At 40.7% G+C, this 20220-nt stretch overlaps 1 protein-coding gene across 1 annotated transcript in view; it reads right to left on the bottom strand.

Annotated features, from left to right (window-relative positions):
- Nucleotides 1-568: 568 nt before the first annotated feature.
- Nucleotides 569-20220, bottom strand: part of LMNTD1 (lamin tail domain containing 1) — a 130618-nt gene continuing 110966 nt past the window's right edge. Inside the window, exons 5-10 of the mRNA XM_061472182.1 lie at nt 15729-15915; nt 13165-13284; nt 11701-11912; nt 10308-10480; nt 3745-3839; nt 569-806 (exon numbers count right to left, since the gene is read on the bottom strand). Of these exons, the coding sequence (XP_061328166.1) occupies nt 771-806; nt 3745-3839; nt 10308-10480; nt 11701-11912; nt 13165-13284; nt 15729-15915 (823 nt within the window). The 3' untranslated portion in view covers nt 569-770. The remainder of the gene's footprint in view (nt 807-3744; nt 3840-10307; nt 10481-11700; nt 11913-13164; nt 13285-15728; nt 15916-20220) is intronic.

Genomic DNA, 20220 nt, shown 5'->3' with positions numbered 1-20220 from the left:
ACAGAACCTTGCTGATTTGAAACCTGGATTTTAAATGTATATGCACCAGTTCACTAAGACTTTCAATGAGAAAGAATTGTGGGGACCACTACGGTGGAGAAAGATGCAGGTCAAGAGGCATCTCCTTCTGCCCTGACTCCTGTAGCCTGCTCATAGATAAGCCAGCCTCTTTTCTTATCCTCTGGTTCTCACTGAGCCCCACAGAAGAGTTTGGAGGCAGCCATCATTGTCCTCTCTCTTCTGCTTTCTCTCACCCACGAAGCAGACACCTGCACTGGGACAGACAGCTACACTTCTGATCTGGACCTGTCAAGTAATCAAATTTCACTTCCCAAACATTCTAAGCTTTCCCAAAGCTTATTTTCCATCTAGAAAAAAGGCACAGTTTGGTCAACTTGGCTGCAAGGGTAAACCCTCTTGATTATTGCAGTCAGATTTTCTTGACATTAAATGCTACGTAAACCCAAGTTTGAGAACAACAGAAATTACTCAGGAAGTGCTTAGTAGCAAAGGTGAAGAAGAAAGGAATGAATGTTTTTTAAGAATTTAGTGAGTAGCAAGCAGCAGACTGTTTTATCTTGGTATGGTTTATTTTGGGATTTTTTCTTCTTAGGAAACACCTGAACCAGATTGATTCCTCTTAACCTGTCTTGAGAAGCTGAAAGACTGACGTCCAACAAGTTATTCCTGTTTAAACCAACCAAGCTTTAAATTTGCTGTCTCTCCTTCCTCCTAATAGTTGGTGATTGGATACCACATCCTGGGAAATCCTACTGTTCACCAGATATTTGTGACTCCTCCTCCTCCTCCTAGAGAAAAGTAAAATTGTAGCATGTATTAAGATGTGAACATCTCTCTGAGATGGACTGAAAGGGCAAGGCAGATGGGATCCTCACATGTGCAGTTTTTCTAAGTGAATTTTTAAAGCCTATGGGTCATATGGCAACCTTCCTCACTCCATCCTAACACGGTACTTCTACTTTGATTCAGAAGTGCCCCCTCCAGGAGCCAGAAAGGCCAGATGTCACTCCTTTCCCACTCCATTTTTTGCTTGTCTACTAAGACAGCAGATGAAGGAGAGCTCTTTATTATACTGGCAACTACTGTTCACTTGGAATTGGAAGGAAACCCACAGCTCTTCTCAATATCAGATAGCCACTCAGTGCCAATTGGAGATACATTTCATTGGTAAACCAGGAATTTATTGCCATTATTAAGTTATGGGAGCTCAGTTCATACTGATAATTCTCTACAATTAATATATAATACAGGACATGTTGCCTATAGGATACTTTGTGAAGGTGTTTATTAAGGTAGTCTGTGGGAAAACTTACTAGTGTAGCCAATGTGACCACTGAGGTCCCAGGGCTCTAACTGCCTCTATAGATATTCCATTCAAAATAAGTAGTCGGGGGGGGGGGGGGGGAGGGTGTTTAGCTTATGTCATTTTGAAAGTGAAACAGATTAAGCCAGAAAAAGAGTGTTCTAGTTTGGAATAAGACTATCCATATAGTATGCATCGGACGATTTAATTTTACCTGTTCCAGTTTCCCCCATTGAAACCACCTTTAAATGGGACTAAACCCTGTGTGCTGCTGAGCCATCAGTTTCTGGTCTCTCTCAAATCTTCAGTCTACTGTGTGGTTTCATGACTGAGAAGTTAGGATTATATGAGCATTATGATTGTTTCTATAGGAGCTTAAGACCATAGTGAGTGAGTAGACCTTACACCCAAACTTTGTCTTAATTGTTGTTACAGCGCTACAAATGCATACGTTTGACAAAATCATTAACTACTGCAACAATCATTAGCACTAAAATACATAAAATTATCCTTATAACAAATTAGCATGTGAATTTGCTTGTGCTTGAGAGGCCATTCTGCAAAGCTGCATGTGAGTTCACCTCACTGTATGTACCTTGCTTTTAGAAGCATGTCCCATGATCCCTTAAGCTGCAGTAAATTCAGCTGCTCTGTTATTTCTTACCCTTTGCAAGAGCTTACATATCTGTAGCTCTCTGTCCCAGCTGGTTTGGACACCTCTTCATGGCAAAATGGGAAGTGGGCAGCCCAGATGAAGAGTTTCTCTTGGGATTTAATCTATTGCTCTTGACAGACAGCATAACTATCAGGTGAAAGGATTTTGTAAGGAGTATCTGAATGAAAGCTTGACTCAGCTGTGAAGCAGATATATTTTTAGGGCTCTGCATTAAACCCACCAGGGTTTAATGAGTTGCTACAGGACAGCTAAGTAAGTGTCAAGCTAAACTTTTAAAGGTACTGTAATCTGAAGTATTCCTTTAAATCTCTTTTTCTGAAGATAAAACAAACATCCTTGTTTTCATTTGCTCTGAGAGAGCCATATACACATGGTTACTGCTGATAACATTACAGGTCGCAGGATGAGCTGTTTCCTGAGCCGTGAAATTTTCACAGTGTGAACCAGCATCAAAGCCCATAGCGCTAAGGGCTTCCTCCCCATAAAGTTTTAAAATGTCACATAGTTGTATTTGGCTATTGCAATAGTTCCACTGAACCCTGAATATTGTGTAGAAAATGTAGAGATTAGAAAGCAAGTTACTTGGTCATGGTTTTCTTGAGTGTTCAGCAAGTTTCTCAGGAACTGTGGGATTCTCAATCAAAAAGCATTTAATCTAGTGTCACTGAGAAAAATACTAATTCATTGCACTTCTGAAGTGCCTCTCATCTAAAGATAGAAAAGCTTTTTCACAAACACTGCTGACTCACACTGCCCCTAGGAGATATGTGCTATTACTATCATTTTACATAAGATAAAACTGTAGCACTGATATATTTATTTAAGTCTGTACCTGGGCAAAGAGCCCCACTTCATGCATACAGTGAGCAGACAGACACAAGCAATAATTCTCCAGTTTCTTTTCTGATACTTCTTTTACTTCTTATTACTTATACATATATATATAAATGTATATAGAACTTTGGAGAACATAAACCATGGTAAGTAACATCACTACATATTGCACGATATAATAATTATGGCACTAGGTTGTATATATAAGTTGTTTGCTGGACAAAATCCATCAATTCTTACAGCTTTTGTAACAGAACCTAAGAAGTAGGGATAGGAAATCGGAATGGTATTTAACATGTCACAAGACATTTCCAATATCTGCATTTCTAATGATATTTTGTAGTACAAATATAGAGGAAATATTCTGTGTTACAATGAATCGTCCAACTGATACTAAGTCAAATCAAGCAACCAACTCCCAAGGAAGGATCTAGAAATCAAGAAGCTTGAAAGAGAAACTTGCAACAACTTAAGTCTGAGGGTCTACATATTTGCATATGAGGGCTTCATTACTGATCCCAGATTCTAGGTCTTTAGGTGAGGCAGTGCAAGCAAGAGAGTCTTCAAATAGAAAAAATACATATATATATACATGGGTGTGCACTTGAACCTTCTTTTTCCTAGAAGGAACAGTGCAAATAGATTCCAACTCAAAGCAAACCTAAGATATGCACATGAAGTTCTCTAGACTTAGATCCATGTTGCTGTAATCAAGTTGCAGTTCCTGAATCCAGATGCTTTGCATTTGTGGTCTGGCATAGGCCTTTCTCACAGAGAGAAGACTAAAAGAATTTCCAACAAAACAAAGAAATCCTTGCATTCCAAATTGTGGATTTTCCTAAGCTCTACTGTTCTTTGTTGAGTTTTTTTGTGTTTATTTTGAAAACTGTATTGTAGCAACTCTACTCACCACTGCTAACTGAGGAGGCTGACTTTTGCCTTTCTCACTCACACAGCTGGGGACTGAAGGATTCTTCTTCCTCCTAGTTCCTGCATACAGAGTGCCTGTTGATGACAACAGTCATTATTTCCACATACCTACTTTTAAAAGAAAGTTGGTTTAGGAAACAAGAATGCTAACAACAAAAGCTCTCTGTTTCTTCTGACTCTATGGAAGAACATTTTAAATAAAGCCACATTGGGATAAATATACAATCGCATGCAAGGTCACTAGCTGTCACTAAGATACCTTTACTTTAAAGAATCAAGCTCTCTCTTGCAGACTTTCAGTTGATTGGATATTAGCAAGCATTCGTTGGCCAAAATCACAGTTGTGCTGGCTGTCCATGAACAACATGTACTTTTCCAAAACCTTAGCAGCCTCTGAATGGAGATCACGTCATTTTCCTCCCCACTGTCACTTTCCCTTTAGTTGATGCTGTCAGACTATCTGACTTAATCCATCTCCACAAGTTTCACTGCAAAAATCATTGTCTTTGGCTCCCTGTTTTTGCTGCCTGCAGTTCTCCATAAATTCCTGACAGGGAGGGAACAAACTTTTTCACTCCTTGACCTTGGATATTTGTCAGTTCCTTGAGCTGTGTTCAACCCTAATCTCAGCCTTGAACATACTTTTACCATGGAATCAGCTTTTAAATGACTCCACATTTCTACTGACATGAACACCACCTTTAAGCAAGTTCACTTGGAGATTTCATAAGGGCTGCGTATTGTTATTACATGAGAGCAATTTTCAGAGGTGAATCTCCGGACTTCATTCTTTCACTCCATTATGTGACTCGGTCACAGACTGTATGTTGTAATGGGTGACAAGAAGATAAAGGGTCATCCTTAGTCATGGTTTCGTGAAGGTCAGGTTGTTCTGCCAAAATTATCTGGGAGAGAATTGCTTTTTCACAGGCCAACCTGACACTTGCTACCACAGTTTTTCCGTAGCAATAAGCTTGCAAAAGAAGCAAAGGGCAGTAAATGTACTTTTCATCCAGACACCTCTGCTTAGCAGTATTCACATCTCAAAGGCACTGCAGCTCTCCAGATTTTCCTTTCAGTGGCAACTGGAGCTTAAGAGTGCCAAATGTATTAGCACATCTCAGCGTGGTGACAACATTTTGTCTGGTAGGTGATGCTAATGACCACCAAGCAAGCTGGCTCTACTGACTTTCTGAGGCAGTTCACAGGACAGCCTGCTTCATACATCCTACTGTTACCTCTGGTTAGCCAAATCAAAAGTAGCAGAGGTATTTGGATTTCCTAAATTCTTAAGAAAGCCTCTTACCAAGGTGCTCTCTCTCAACAAACCATTGCTAAATCTTCCGTTTTTTTCAGTGACACTGAATTATTCATAATGTAATGTATTTGACCGTGATAGAAGGAAGTGAATTGAAAGAGCTGTGCTTGTTTATATTGTCTGAAGATGTTGGCAATAATCTTGCACAATTTCCATATTTGGCCACAAAGAATTATTATTCATCCCCTTGATTTTCCCAGGTTTTTCCCTCGGAAACAGGTCAGAATGATCTGGTTTGTTTTGTTTTTCATGGAACACTGAAAGTACACAGATGCACATTACATAAGTGTTTTTTAAGCAGTAAACAACAAATAGCTAAGCAAATAATTTTGACAGACTAGCATCCTTCCTGCCAGGTAGGGAAACACAAACAGGTCAAAAAGTATCAAGGCTGAGAAAGCAGGGATAAAGAAACCAGAATTACTGTGTTTCTCGTAAAATGATGGTACAGCATTTGGTACCTAATAAACAAAGCCAGGGTATTTTGATAGATTTCTGTCACCAGAATGGTGTCCTTTACTGGACCATCCTTTTCCTTAGCACTGCAGAACCTTGGAATTCCAGGTAATTAATCTGCACCCAGTGAGAAGCTGAAAAATTATTTTAGGGTTTTGAAGGCTACAGAAGAACTTAAGCTGGCACAGGGCACAAACACACTCAAAGCTGTAGACTACTGGAGCACTTGACTGTCAGCCAGCATGAGTGAGGAAACAGATGCTTTGCTTTCTGTCTTATTAATGATAGGAACAGTTAATTGACCTGCACTAGTCAATTGAAATACTGGAGAAAGCAGCTGACTTAGTCTCTTACCATGGGATATCACTGTAATATCTTGATTGACCTCTTGCTACTCAGAAAGTAGCATCTGTGTGCTTGTACATCACTTATGTTATTGCCAAGAATATGTCCTCCTCCTAAGGCAAAAGAGAAGAATCTGCAGACATTTCTCACTGCTCACTGAAAATTACATAGGCAGCCCCACAGACAATGGAATCCCTTGGGACAGGACAAAAGAACAAATCCATCATGGTGTAAGTGCATCTCATCTCACTCAACTCTTCAGTTTCTGGGACAAAAACCATCAGAACCAGCGGGGGAACAGAAAGCTAGCAGGCTTGATCAACCTGCTAGAGAAGATGGTGATAGGATTCGGCTCCTTTTCACTGAAATTGTACTAAATATGTTCCTTGTCTGCAGGTTCAATTTGCCACTGAAAGCTTAATTAGCTTTCCTCAGCAACAGGAAACATTCTGATTGACAAAACTCGCTGGTTTTGGCTGAGGCTTCAAAGTGCTTACTTCACAAATACATTCCACTGTTATTTTTAAACGCCTTCCAAAATTCACAGCTGAGCATTTTGATTCAGAGTGAAATTCATCATCAACAACAGAGAAACGCCATCACCAGTAATGCATTTCTGAGGGAAATGTGAGGTAGAAGCCCAGCTCGAACTTTGTGACCTATGAAAGCAGCAGTTTTTCCCCTCTTATCTTTCTGTCCAAGAAGAAAATGGGGCTACTTGAGTGAAAAGGAAACCAAACAGTCAGCTCAACAGCTAAAGACTATGAATTAAAGACAGTGAGAAACGAAGCTTTTTGTAGGTAACTTGCAAGGTCTTTTGTTGTCAGCACCAAAGAAAACTGTTCAGAAGGGCCTCGGGAGGGACTTATAAGGCAAAAGAGGACAAATGGTAAGGTGTCAGTTAAAATTTTATATGGATGGGTATGTGCTGAAAAGAACAGCTACCATACACCCTACCATCATCTTTTCAACTGCAACAACTCAAGAGTAAAGTGACAGGAGTCACTGGAACCGGGTAGTGGAAATCCTGTTCTCTAGCAGCTGTAAAGGTAAAATGCTGAGCTGATTGAGGAGGGGAGAGGTAAAGAGCTGTCAAAACACCATTATGCCATTAAACACACTTTGTTTTCTACTGAAATATGGTGGACTGCTGCTACTAACATCCCTCAAAACAGATACTGAAAGGATAATGTTTTATTATTATAGAGGAGAGCTAGGAGCTAGAAAGGATACAACGGGTGTATGAGAAACTAAATACTTTAAGCTAATAGGCAAATACCATCAAACGGTATCCTCTGTGAGGCCCATCTCTGCAGTTTTGATTGGGCCTTTGTGCTTCTGAAATATGAGCATATTCTGAGCTGATAGTCCAGTAAAATTAAGTATCTAAGAGGGAAATGCAAAAATATTTGAATCACCAACTCAGTTCAAAGGCATTGACCTAACTGTGCTGTGTTATGGCATCAGGAAAATAACTAACCATACTTAAAGATAATAGTGATTAAAAATGTGCTTGCAGAGGAAAACAAGTTAGCAATACTGATTTCTGCAAGTCTTGCTATTATGAAGCATTTAAGAGCATGTTGAAGAGCCCTTAATGAATAAGGAAGCTTTCTTTCACCAGGATCTAAGCAAAACTGCATTTATGCATATGACTCTGGACCCCAGTGTTCATGTCAGTTATAAGGCTGCTAGTTAAGAATTTTTAAGAAGGAAAGAAAAATCACAAAGGGAAAAAGAAAGTAGTCATACATTTCAAAATCGTTAGTCCATCATCTGTTTGAAAGTCATCATTGCACCACCATCAGTAGTAATGTCTAATGGCATAGTTATAGAAATCTGATTAAAGCACTTGTAATTTTTGTGCTGTAATAAAATAAAAATGATGCTTACATCTCTAAATTAATTTCTGGAAAAATCTGGCAGTAATACATACCACGCATGAATATTTATCAGAGGAAAACAATGGTAATACTCTTAATTTTTAACCTGAGATCTTGGATATTGTTAGCTTTCCTGGCAGTATTAAGAGGAATAATTTCATGATTCAGTTGTGAAAAGATCTGCAAATGAGCCATAAGTAAATAAAGTTGAATTATTTTTTTGCAAAGATCTGAGAAAGAGAGACTGAGGGTATGCAGGTTGCATGTGAAAACCTACAAAACCCAGATATATTTAATATGTGACAGACCACCTTGCTTTGAGTTCTGCCTTCAGAGCTCCCACACTCAGGAATTAAGTCTACAAGCAGGCACTCTCTACCTGCCTGCATCCCTGTGCCCTGGAACAACGTGACTGCATTACAGTCTCAGGAGCTGGTTTGGTTTGGTTTCATACTGATTGCTTCACTGGAAAACATTTTAGTCTTAACGGCTGTTTGCAAGGAAAAAAAAAAATTAATCTTGAAACCAAATTAGCTTGTGACAGAATATGGGAATATAGCCAAGAGGACTGCATGCAGGTCACCCATATCATAGCAGCAAACTCCCTTTAGCTTGGGAAAAGCCCTGAGGGATGTTCTGCATGTGTCCATAGCACTTTGGGTTCAAAAAGGAGCATACCCGTGGAGTGGAGATGCCACTTCCCTCACTGGCTGTACTCAAGTTCACATCACAGACCACTGTCAAGTGCACAATGGCTTGCTCTTGAATGAAACTGAGCCAGAAGATGTCCTCTGGAGACATTCCTCAAGAACTCTAGATATTAAGCAGGAATTCAGACAGAAACCACCTTGTGCAGTCCAGTGGTGAGCATGAGTGGGCTACACAGCAGCCTAGGAAGTTTCATTCCTACACCATCCAGGGGTAGGTGCCCCTCATAGCCTGTTGAATCTGTCTAGAGCTGGGACAAAATAAGTCGCCCTTGAAATATGTACAGGGTGGATGCCAGGTTTGCAGCATCAAGGGGTGTGCTCTATAGACTTGTTCCTATTTGTCTGCAGCATTTGCTCATCTTAACACAACCTCTGATGTCACCAGCATCGCCAGGTGGCAGGTGCCAATTCCCATTCTGTCACAAGCTTTTCCCTGTCCAGGAAGCTAGCAGAACAGATATGGGAGCCCCAGCTCTGCAGAATACCAGAGCAACACAGAATGAGACAAACTAAGTTTGAGTAAATTAGACAAATCAGGATTATACAAAATAGACACCTGGTAGCTCACGCTACCAGTGATTAAGACAGAGCAGGAAACAAACCATGAAATGAGGTCTATTACAACTGGCTTCACCAGGTTTTAATCTTCTTTGTCTGGATATAAGAGTTGAGAAGGATCTTCCTGACTGCCCTCACTGGTTGTAGGATTACTGTTTAGGTGTGTAAAGCTAATCAGGTGCATTAATGCTGGGTCAAGCTGAAAGGTTTTCCCTAGGCTGGAACTCCTAGAAATGGGGAAAATCTCCTGACAGCTGTGTAGTCACATATCTACACCAGTCACAGGGCCACCTCCTTAGTGTATATAAATAATTTAACTAGTCTTTGTTCACTAAACAAAGAATGAGTGTTTCAAAGCTGTCTTCAGAAGCTGGATACCTAGTTCCTTTAAAATTAATGGCAGCTGAGTACTTAAAACTTTCCAGTGATTTAAAATGCTAGGTAGAGTAATGAGCACATCTGGATCATTAAAGCTCCTTTTCATTTACATATTCAACCTAAGCTTTTCTGTGTTTCACTTGGTCCTATTCCTTCTAGTTCTGTTTCCTGGATCTAAGACTGTTTTCTCTCCTGCTGTGATGGTTGAACCCCCTTGCATGACAGTCACCTTGCTTGTCTAACACAAATTTAGCTCTTTTCAATCTTCCTGAGCCAATCTCTTCAGATGCTTTTTCACCCTGTCATCTTCTCCTGAAGTCTTTGCAGCGTGTCCACAGCTTTCTGGGTTTGATGTACCCAAATTACACACTGGCTTTCTCACCACTGCCTAATTAACAATTCACAGGCAGTATAAGAGTCTCTTACTGATTCTTATTTAATTTTCTAAACACATCAGTATTAGTAACAATAGCCTCCTCACAGCTTACTGACACATGCAGCTCTATAGAACTTCCAGGGGGAGTGAAAGACAATCCACTGGGGTGCGAGAAGAAAATATTTTTGTAATATTAATAAACAGAATTAAATTTCAAAGTACTTTTAAAATAGGTTTAAAAAATCTTTATCACATCCTTTTAAATTTCTATTGATGTGTATGCTTTACAATATACATAATGTATTATTGCAGGCATAAATGTATATAATTTACACATAAATAAAAGTACATACGTTGTTACTGGAATGGGCGTACAATTTAAGTTTAGAGAACTGCTGGTACAGAAGTAAGAGGTGGTAACATGCATGTATTTTAAGTCTTAAGCTATCCGTGTCAGAAAGTCCACCCCGTTGCCCCTGTGCATGCTACAGCACATACCACATCTGCTGTTGAACTCACCTGGCACGGGGTCAGGCCTTGATGGCTGACATCGGGACTGCCTGCACAAGCTGCTGCCATCATTCCCCATGGTTAATGGTCTACCCAGGGAAAAGTGAGGGTGTGCAGGAGTGTTTGGGCTTTGGCACCAGGCACTCTGATTAGGGAAAAGGGATGCAAAGGTCTTTTTATCCCTGTAAACAGAAATTCAATTAAGTTTACTGTATTTCACAAATGTAGCACATGCACGTATGTGCACAGGATATAAAAAACAAGTATATTCTATCTACTACTGCATTATTTATTGTATTGCATTAGCATATTTATTATTGTATTTTGCCTAGGTTTACCATGTTTAATGCGCACATACATTACATTTATGTGATATATCTAACAAACAGCAAACATAGATTTGACACATTCTGCATTTAGCTGTAGGTGGAAAAAATGCAACTTCTGTATTGTTTGACATATGCATTATAATTTATCAGTTGCCTTTGGTTGTAATTCTGCCATCCTTGAACTCTTTGCACTGAATTTTTTCATCATTTCTCCCTGCTTCTGACTTAGGTTCTTTGGCATGTTTGAGCAAAAGTTATTTAGCCATTTTTGATACAAAGCTTGGGAAGAACAGCCAGTTCAACCTACGCTGGAAACTGTTCATCTTCTGAATATCTCCAGCCACAGTCTGGAGAAGAAATTTAGAGAAGAACAATTGCCCCAAACACAAGAAGGTTCACCCACTTTTTTTTTGTGAAAAATATATCCAGATTGGTCAATCCTTTATTTCTGAAATACATGTTTTTCTGTTGTGAACCTGGCTTAAAAGCCCCTGGAACCAGTATTCTGGAAGGGACTTAGAAAAAAAAAATCAGTATTGCATTCCTCATTTAAAACCATTGAATGACTCAGCTCAGGGGTTCCTGTCTGAGACCTGGGTGCCCAAACTCAGATGCAGAAGCTAAAGCAATGAACACAATTTTTCATAGCAATGGTTGTAAGTCCCTAGCCCAGTTCAGAGTGCAATGACCTGAGAGAAGACAGAGTTCAGGCCCATCCTTCTCAAGACAAAGGAAAAGAGTTCTCCAACTTTAACAGTTTTGCTGAAAGCTTTCCAAGTTTTGGTCTCCAAGTGGTGCCAGCCAAACACTTGGGACTCAAAGGATAATACATAATAATAAAGTCATATTTTAAGAAGAATTTTATCTTCTGCTTAGTCTTGATTGACAATGAATGCACTGCTCTCAGAAGCTTTGGTCTGGATTCCTGTTTGAAGGTTAAGATTAATTCCAATTTTTAAAATTCCCCAGCTTTTCAGGATTTGCTTACCAAGATGCTCATTTAAAACCGTTTACTGACAGAGCCAGTCTGGCACAATGCTGCTATTAGAGTACATACAGTAAATGTCAGATACCTTTTGATGAAGTTTGGTCTTTTTTTACTTGTTTGCCATGGGTCAGCCATGTTCCACCCTGTATCAGTTCTTGTAGATTCCTGTTCCTTTTCATATTGCTCTCTTGTCGTAGAGAAAGTTGGTATAACAATGTTCTCAGGTTCTTCACTTTCCCCTGTAGCCATCAGTTCTTGCCTGGTGGTCCAGTAGAGAGGAGTGTACCAAGCAACAGCCTGATAAAAACCCCACCAACATATCACTGCTTATTTATATTCTACATCTTTTCATCAAGATAATCGTTTGTTGTAGACAAACTAGAAGGGCAGAAAGGGTAGGCACTCCTATGTATTTCAGAGTTATTTATCATTAGAAAGATAAATACTAATCACAACCACCAAATTCCAGCTTTTTTTCATTGCTCTTTAAAATCCATTTCCAGTCTTTAAACATACTTGGGTTAGATTCATCTAAGAGCCTTGAAATTCCACTGCTTCAATTCAGTAAATGAAACAAAAAAAAAGAGAGAAAAGAGGACAATTCTCCAAGTATGTCAAAGGCTGCTGAAGGAAGAAAAAGCAAACTGCTCTTCATGTCCACAGTGGATAGGACAAGAAGAAATGGACTAAACCTGAGGCAGAAAAAGTTCAGTTTAGGCACTAGCAAAGCTTTTCTGAGCATGGAGAGAGTGAGGCACTAAAGCATATTGCCTGTGGACATAGTGGAGTCTCCATTACTGAAAGTCTTGCAGAACTACCTAAGTAGCCACAGCCAGAAGCAATCCTGGCAGAGGTAATCACATCTCAAGTTCCCTTTCAGCCTCTGACTCCGTGATACTGATGTGATAGCAGGTATAGCCAAACTGAGCTAGAAGAGGAGTAAATGTGAAAAGGTGACACCAAAAGTCAGTGTTCACTTAACAGTTTGTAAGGGGTAAATTATGCTACCTTGGGGAAGCTGTGTATCTTACACTGTTTATGAAAGTCACAGGTCTTTTCCATATTGTCAGTAGTGTGAGTTTGTCTAGACAAAAACTGCCAAAAACCATAGTTGCCACTGGACAACTATAGAGTAAAAAATTATCTTGGACTCCCTCTCATCCCCAAGTCAACACAAGTTTGCCTAAAAATATTCAACACGGTTGCCAAGCTGATGAGAGTTACTAATGAGCAGCCATGGGCTGAATAGCCCTGGGCATAGCTGGATCTTTCATGGCTGTAACACATGGAAAAGGACAGTGGGCTGGCAATTCACACTGCTTCAATTGCTGTGAGGATGTTAGCCTTTCATTCAACAAGAGGTGTTTTTCCTCAGTTCCTAATAATTAACATCCACAGAGGCAAGGTTAACATAGAGAGATCACAGCTTTGCTATGTCTGGATTGCTTGTGCTTGATTCTACAAGGACTTTAACAATATGATCCTAAATCTCTGAAAGAAGTCCAGTGATACAGCTGTTTGGGTAAGGAAATGCAGTGATTTTGCTCACTTGGCCACTAGGCTCACAGAGAATGGTAGTACAGTCAAGGCTTGTCCTAAATCTCTCCAGGTCCTTCCAAAGAAGATCCGAGGGAAATCTGTGAATCACCATAGCGTCTGCTGCCCACACCTGCAAAGAACAAGCAGCCATTAGGTTGAAGACAAAATGGCTCCTGAATATTTATACAACATAGAAGGTAGTAAAAACATGAGGTTTTACTTTTTCTTTTTTATTTCTGTAACACTGGTCACTATTTGATCTGTGAAATCAAAGCTGAAAGAACTGTATTTCAAGACTTGCAGCTTAGTTATAGTGATTATTTTCAAGTACCTCTCCTGCGGATTAACAGAGATTAGCAAAGGCACATTTTTCAAGGTGTGCTAGTAAATCCTGGGCTTTTTGGTCTGGCTTGCTGAGAGTAAGATTAAAAGTAGGCAGTTTCTTTTATTTTCTGAATTACCAGGGGCATTGGAAGAGATCTGTGATATCAGCTTTAAAATTCCAGTCTCTGCTTGATTTTGGATTCCCTCTGTTCATTTTCAATTCCCTCTTGTCTCTACTGGAGACAAGAAATTTTATGTACTTTTATCTTTATACAAAAGATTTAACAACACTGTGCTTTATAAAGTGAACACAATTATCTGTGACCTTTATCACTAACACAGTAGCAAAAGGACCCGTTATGAAAACATTTCTCTTACATAAGACGACCACAACAAGCTTTTGCAAACACTAAAGGATTTAGCAGTTGCCATCTGTGAGAAAATGCCTTCAACCATTTCCTGGGAGCCAAACCAATTATCATTCAATTTTAAAGGAGAAGTATCTAAAAAAAATATAGAAAATGCCCTCTTCAAAAAATGCTCACCATACGGCACTTTGCTAAGGTGTATTTTGTGGCTTTTTCACACATACATCAGACGACACAATTGACTGTAGCTCTTTTGAGGCACTGCCAGCTTGCATTTCCAGCTTTCTTGTAAGAGGGCTCACACAATGCTACATTGGCCCGTGCTGAGCTTGGTGATGAATATGGACTCTGCCTCCTTTTGTTTTGAGATGCCTCAGTTTTCATTTCAAGAAAAGAAAGAAGACTGGTGGTAAAAGAGGCTTCAGACCATATTCCAAGCATCCACACAGGCATCTAACTTGAGCATTTTGCCTCGATTCATCTGTTGCTCTCACGGGGAGCTGGGGCCTGGAAGTCCTCCCTGGCTATCAGACACAGACACTATTGTACATGAATTTTAGATGCAAGAGTTGTCAGCACAAATACAACCCTTTGAAATTAACAGAAAGGCAGAAATTTTCTGCTTGTGTATGCTGAAATAGAAGCTGTGGTGGACCTTCTACCTTCGTCTTTTACCTTGTTCACCCCAAAGCCCTTTAATTATAACGGGAACAACAACCTTGTCAATGACTTCAGTGCTGATCAGAGCATTTCAGAAAGGTCTGCCTTTGCGTGGCACAAAAGCCAACTAAGGGGAAAACATTTCTGGGGAGATCTGCGAAGTATCTTGCAGCCAGCCAAGCAGTCTGCATCTTTACCCAGTACAGCAACAGCTGTGCCCTCTCTGAGTGCGGGTACATCCCAGAGGTTGCTGGAGTTTGCGTGCAGACGCCAGCAGACATTCCTCAGCTACACCTACAACTGAGCCTTGGTCACATTTAGTTCATGTGTCCAAACCTTTTTCATTACCATGGATATCAGATGCTTATATTTGTTATTATCTATTTAAATCTTTTCTGGGGTACAATGAAGACATCTGACTCTTTGCATCTTAGATCCTACCTACCTCTCTAACTCTTATTCAAACAGGCAAAAAGATACATCTGAACTAGCTGGAGGGGAAGCAATCTCTGAAGAGCAGCAGCCCATGCACTGAATTTTTAACGTATGGTTCTGGCACAACATCAAAGGAGTGCACATCATCTTCATTTTACAGAATAGGAAATGAAGGCACAGAGTCTCATCATTCTGCCTAAAGTCATCCAAGGCAAAGCCAGGACCAGAGCCCCATTGCCAGAACAGTGGTTTATGGCTTTCTCTGCTGGATAACCGCTGTCCTCAAGTGGTGGGCACAGTCTGGAAGGCAGCATCACTTTTCTCTTTTATTTTCACTTCAGGCCATGCTGTAGTGGTACCTCAGACTGTACACAAAACTGTATTAATTGCTTCAGTAACAACACATAAACTCATTTCCTTTCAGGTTCTATTATTTGTAGGTTTCCGATACAAGGTTCACACCCTTCATTGGCAAACACTAGCACAACTCAATATTCTGGCAGTAGGGTGGTGAGCCTTTTAGAGAAACAGTGACTGGAAAAAGTAATGTATCAAACAAGGACTTCCTAGGATAGCTTCCCATTGCTAGACAACATGAAATATGTGATGAATCATGAGAATGCCAGGCCTGTACTGATGATCAACATCAGGAGCTTCTGAATTCATCTTTATTTGTGAATGTTAGCCTTTCTGAAAATACAGACTTAAGTTTGACTCTATACCATGAGGCTAAGAGTGTACCCTAGTCTGTCAGCTGGGAAAAGGCACTCAAAGCTCTCACACTCACTGTCACGGTGGAGTTGGGCTCCATCCTGATCTCAGAGGGAAACCTAAATACAGCTACTGGTTGACCTTTGATGTCTTGCTTCAAGAGATAACCCCCAATGTTCTCATCTTCCTCAGTGGCATGGTTCCGGATCTTTACAAAGCATCCACCTTGATCAACTTCAGCAATTTTCAAGTTTCCAATAGCACTGAAAGAACAGAAGTTGATTTGAAAGCATAAAAGCATTGCTTAATTGAAAATATACATATATTTCCTCATAACAACTAGCCTAGATGTCAGTAATTAATGGTAAGTAAATATACCACAGGCAGAATATTTACAGCACTGCCATTCTACTTTTTATGCAGTGCCCTTCATCTGAAAAAAAAATAAAAACCCATTTGCATGAAAATCAGAATATTCTGTTTCTTTTTCACATTTAGGTAACATCCTTTGCCAACAGAAATAAAAAGATTCTTCGTGGGGCAAAAGTCATCAGTATACCATTTGAATTTGGTTTTGTCTAAATCTTTATAGGCTACAACCTCTAAGACTGCCTTGGGTATTTAGCCTGGTATGATTAGTAGGAGTTGTGTGGCTGACCCTCTTTGAAAGCTTAGAAAATGCATCTCATCCATCAATATGTTTTTCTCCTCCTGCCTCTCATTGTTTTTTCTTTAGTGGAGACAGTTATTCATTATTAACACTTTTTTATTAACTCAGAGGCCCCGTGCTACAAGACTGAGATTTCATCCCTCCCCAGTTTCAGGATCACAGCAAAGCAGGCTCTGGTTTGCATCTGCAGTAAGATCGGGGACTTCCTGTGAGCAGAGGAGCACTCAATCTCCCTTAAGCACTGGAAAATAAATTTATCACTTGAGTGTTCCTTTAAGTGGTGCCCATGTCAAGGGATCACTTGTAAACACTCAGTCCCAGACTGTAATACTCATCATAGGTCTTATTAGACAGGATAGGAACAAAGTCTAAGAATCATTCGGCTTTTGGTGCAGCATCTACCACAATAAATGTAATTGTTTAGCACTGGTGCAGTGTCCTGTCTGTCTTCTGTGAACGTAGTGCATTTGCCCTTGCCATGCTCATCTTGTTCTAGTAAGTTTAAATCATAGATCTCTGTGTGTATAGTAAAGGTTGACCCAACAGCGCAGACAGCCTATGTGCTTCATTAACATAGCCAAATCCTCATTCACAATGTGACAAATACTGCCCACCCACTCCAAATAATTCAGCTGCGTGGTGTAGCAGTGAGTCACACTTGCTCACGACAGCCAGGCTGCCTCCAGGCTGCTGCTGGCATTGACAGATTTGGAAGCAGAGCCGCAGGGAACTGCCTCCTCCGTGGCCATAGATGACATGGATATTGAACGCAACACTTGGCTGCTTCTCCTTTGCCTTCCTGCAAACTTTGGGAACTCTAGAGCATCCGTCCTACCACTCCATCATGGTCTATTTGTGCTTCGCATCAGCAGGGACAGACCTGGAGACAGCTCACCAGAGATGCAGAGCCTTACAGGGGCTTTGACAGTGCAGCCAGGCTGAGGGGCTCCTTGACTTCAGACTCCCCTCTTCTTCTGGCTGCTTGCTTTCATCTGTCTGCCTCAGTTTGGCATGTTTCTCCTTCCTCCCTTCTCTTAGGACCACACTAAGCTGGACTGCTGAAATAACCTGGCGTAAAAGGTTTTGTGGGGATGTTATTTTAACCTGAGTAGTTTTGGCAGTCTCTGCAAGCTGCTGCAGCAGTGCAGATGAGGGGAAGAAGCTTTGCAAATGCTGTGACTCAAACCCTGTATGCTTTCTTCATACATCGCTACAGTCCTGGAGCTCCAGCAGTGCCTTAGGACTCCACTGGGCTCTAAAAGCAGAATGACACCAGCAACAAAGAGAAATCCCTGATATTTTTACCCTCTGGAAAAATGTAGAGCCAGTTAAGTCAATGGGAGAGGGTTTTTGAACTGTACAGAAAGCAAAGAACTTCCAGCTTTCCCATTTTTCTCTGTCTGTGCAAGAAAAGTGAAAGAAAAGTTTGGATGCCAAAATGTATCTAGGAGGAGGACAGGAAAAAGTAGATGAGGAAAGACACCTCCTAAAGTGGCTTTAAAAGGCCATTTTATGATGTAACATTTTAAATAGCAGAATACTGGTTGATAAAGGAGCGAATAATGAGCGTCAAGTGTAGTGCAACTTTCCCTAAACAAGACCTCGGTTGAACCTACTGAAGCTGAGGAAACTTGGGAACATAAAATGGGGCTGACAGGAGGTTTTGATACAACACATAGGGCTGGTAAAGGAGCAAATGATGGGACATGGGAATTTGGTGTTGGGAGCTGCTGAAGCAAGCAGCACAGAGCTGCCAGCTTGTGCCTATGCAATCCCCTGCCTCACAGCCATGCTGGCTGCTGGAGAAGGTCAGATCCGAAGCTGCAAGAGTTAAACAGCACGGTCAGTTGAGCCATGACTGAAGGTGAATATGGCAAGAGCTGTTAGTGATAAAGAAGAATAAATGGGTTTGATCATCCTTCAATATCAAATGCTTCTGAATCAATTGGGCATGCTCCTGTGCCAGCTCAGTGAGCACAGTACTTTTGATGGGCATGGGACGTGAGCTCATCATCATGCAATTCTTCCAGGCATAAAAATACAGCCTTCTGCAGACAGCTCCCAGTACCTAGAAGAGCCTAGGAGGAGCTGTTAGCTCTTGATAATCCTGGTCTGGGTGGGTGGCTCTCTGGCATCTCCCTTTTGTTCCTGGGAGTAGCCATCCACCAGTCCCCTGACTCAGCCCAGGATTAACAGCAATATGTATTCTCTGCCCATACACCCCAAACAGAACCTCCAAGTCAAGAGCCCCCTTTCTTTTGTTGACACATTTAAATCTAAAAATTAAAAAGCTTAATTGACTTTGATTAAGTCAGTTTTTCATATGGGCATGGGGTCTGCACATAGCAAAAGAGAAGGAAGTGGAAGAAAGGAAGGAAAGCAGATAGGTCCACACCCAAAACCAAGGACCTTAACTCCACTCACCACAAACTTAAGAGTAGGTATAATTCTCCTCATGTTACTCCTAAGAGAAGGCAAAACTCTCTCACACAGGCATCCTCACACTCTTTCCTGCTGTTTTCCGCAGAGACTCCTATCTTCAGTCAGTCATCTTTGCTGTATGTGTCTTTAAATTGTAATTGGATAATCTCCCAGATTTTTGGGGACCCCTTTGCCAGAGAAATTCCTGGGGGTATAACTGCTATTTGATGAAATTCAGAGTGACTAAATTAACTAAAGGCTGACTAAAGATAAGATTCTTTCTTTGAACTGGAAATCCTATTTTACCAGCAACTATTTTTAAAGAACCCTGCAATAAAACATGTATGCTAGTGCCTTTATGTTCTAGTATAGTTTTTTTCTGCCAAACGAGACTCTGAATTTATGAACATCATGATCCATGTGAATGTCTCATTGGGAATTTGGACCTTAGCCTGTGCACGTACTACCCTTGACCTTAAAAATCCCAAATGAATAGGCACCATTTGAGCTAATTTCCCCAAACCCATTCGGTTTTTACTTTCCTCTCTAAATGTATGTGTAGCTCCTAGTCCCACATCAAAACCCTGTGCATAACAAGAGGGAAGGAGCTTGTGTGCAAAGTGAGACCTGCAGGATTTCTCTAAAAGCTTGTGTATGCAGCTAGCTGCTGGATGGCAACAGACTTTTGTGAGTTTAAATGAGGGAATAACTTCTCCAAGGAGATGTTCACTGAAGGCTTCAAAGCGTTTTTAGCAAGTTAGTTTACCTTTCAAATAGTGAACCAGTTCCTGTGAGACAGGAGCTAAAGTGCTAAAGAGTGTGTGGGAGAGGTTGGATTGTGTTGATGCTGTAGTTTCTGCTGCTACATCCTGACGTTCTCTGGTGGCACAGAATACAAAGTTTTCTGTAACATGCACAGCACTGCACGTTGCAGAGGGGAAAAAATGTCAGCGCTCTCAGTACCATAGGGTGCATCAGCCATGGGACCTACTACCTGCCATTAGAATGCCTTTTGAACTTGCTCCTCTCTGAGCTGACAGAGGTAGCAACAAGACATTTTTACTGTAAAACACACCATAAATTCAAGTCTTTCTGAGCTCCTAAGTCTTCAAGAAAGCCACAGGTTGATACTGCTATTGTGTTGGGAAAGGTTTATCTCCAGAAGTACAAATCTGTTTATTTGTATGCCAGCATATTTAACTGTACTGGAAGGACAGGACAGGAAAAGCCCTGGGAGAAGGCTCAGCTCGCTCTTTCTGAAAGGCTGTGAAATGTTGCATGCATAATAGCTATACACAACTGTAGGCCTGAAATGCCAAGGTTCAGCTGGGATCCCAAGTGCTTTACAGATCACGGCTTTAACTTAATTCACCCTTAGTATATAGCACATGCACTTAGTACAGAACAGATACTGATGATTTTCAATAGCCATGCACAAAATATCAAGTATCAGTTTCTATTTTTCCTGTTTTTTTGC

Source organism: Pezoporus flaviventris, unplaced genomic scaffold (assembly GCF_033815535.1).
Source record: "Pezoporus flaviventris isolate CSIRO_AGI_PZ_B2104156 unplaced genomic scaffold, CSIRO_AGI_Pfla_v1 ptg000070l, whole genome shotgun sequence".
Taxonomy (NCBI): Eukaryota; Metazoa; Chordata; class Aves; order Psittaciformes; family Psittacidae; genus Pezoporus; species Pezoporus flaviventris.
The sequence above is the reverse complement of the archived record's forward strand: the minus strand, read 5'-3'. Positions and strand labels throughout refer to the sequence as shown.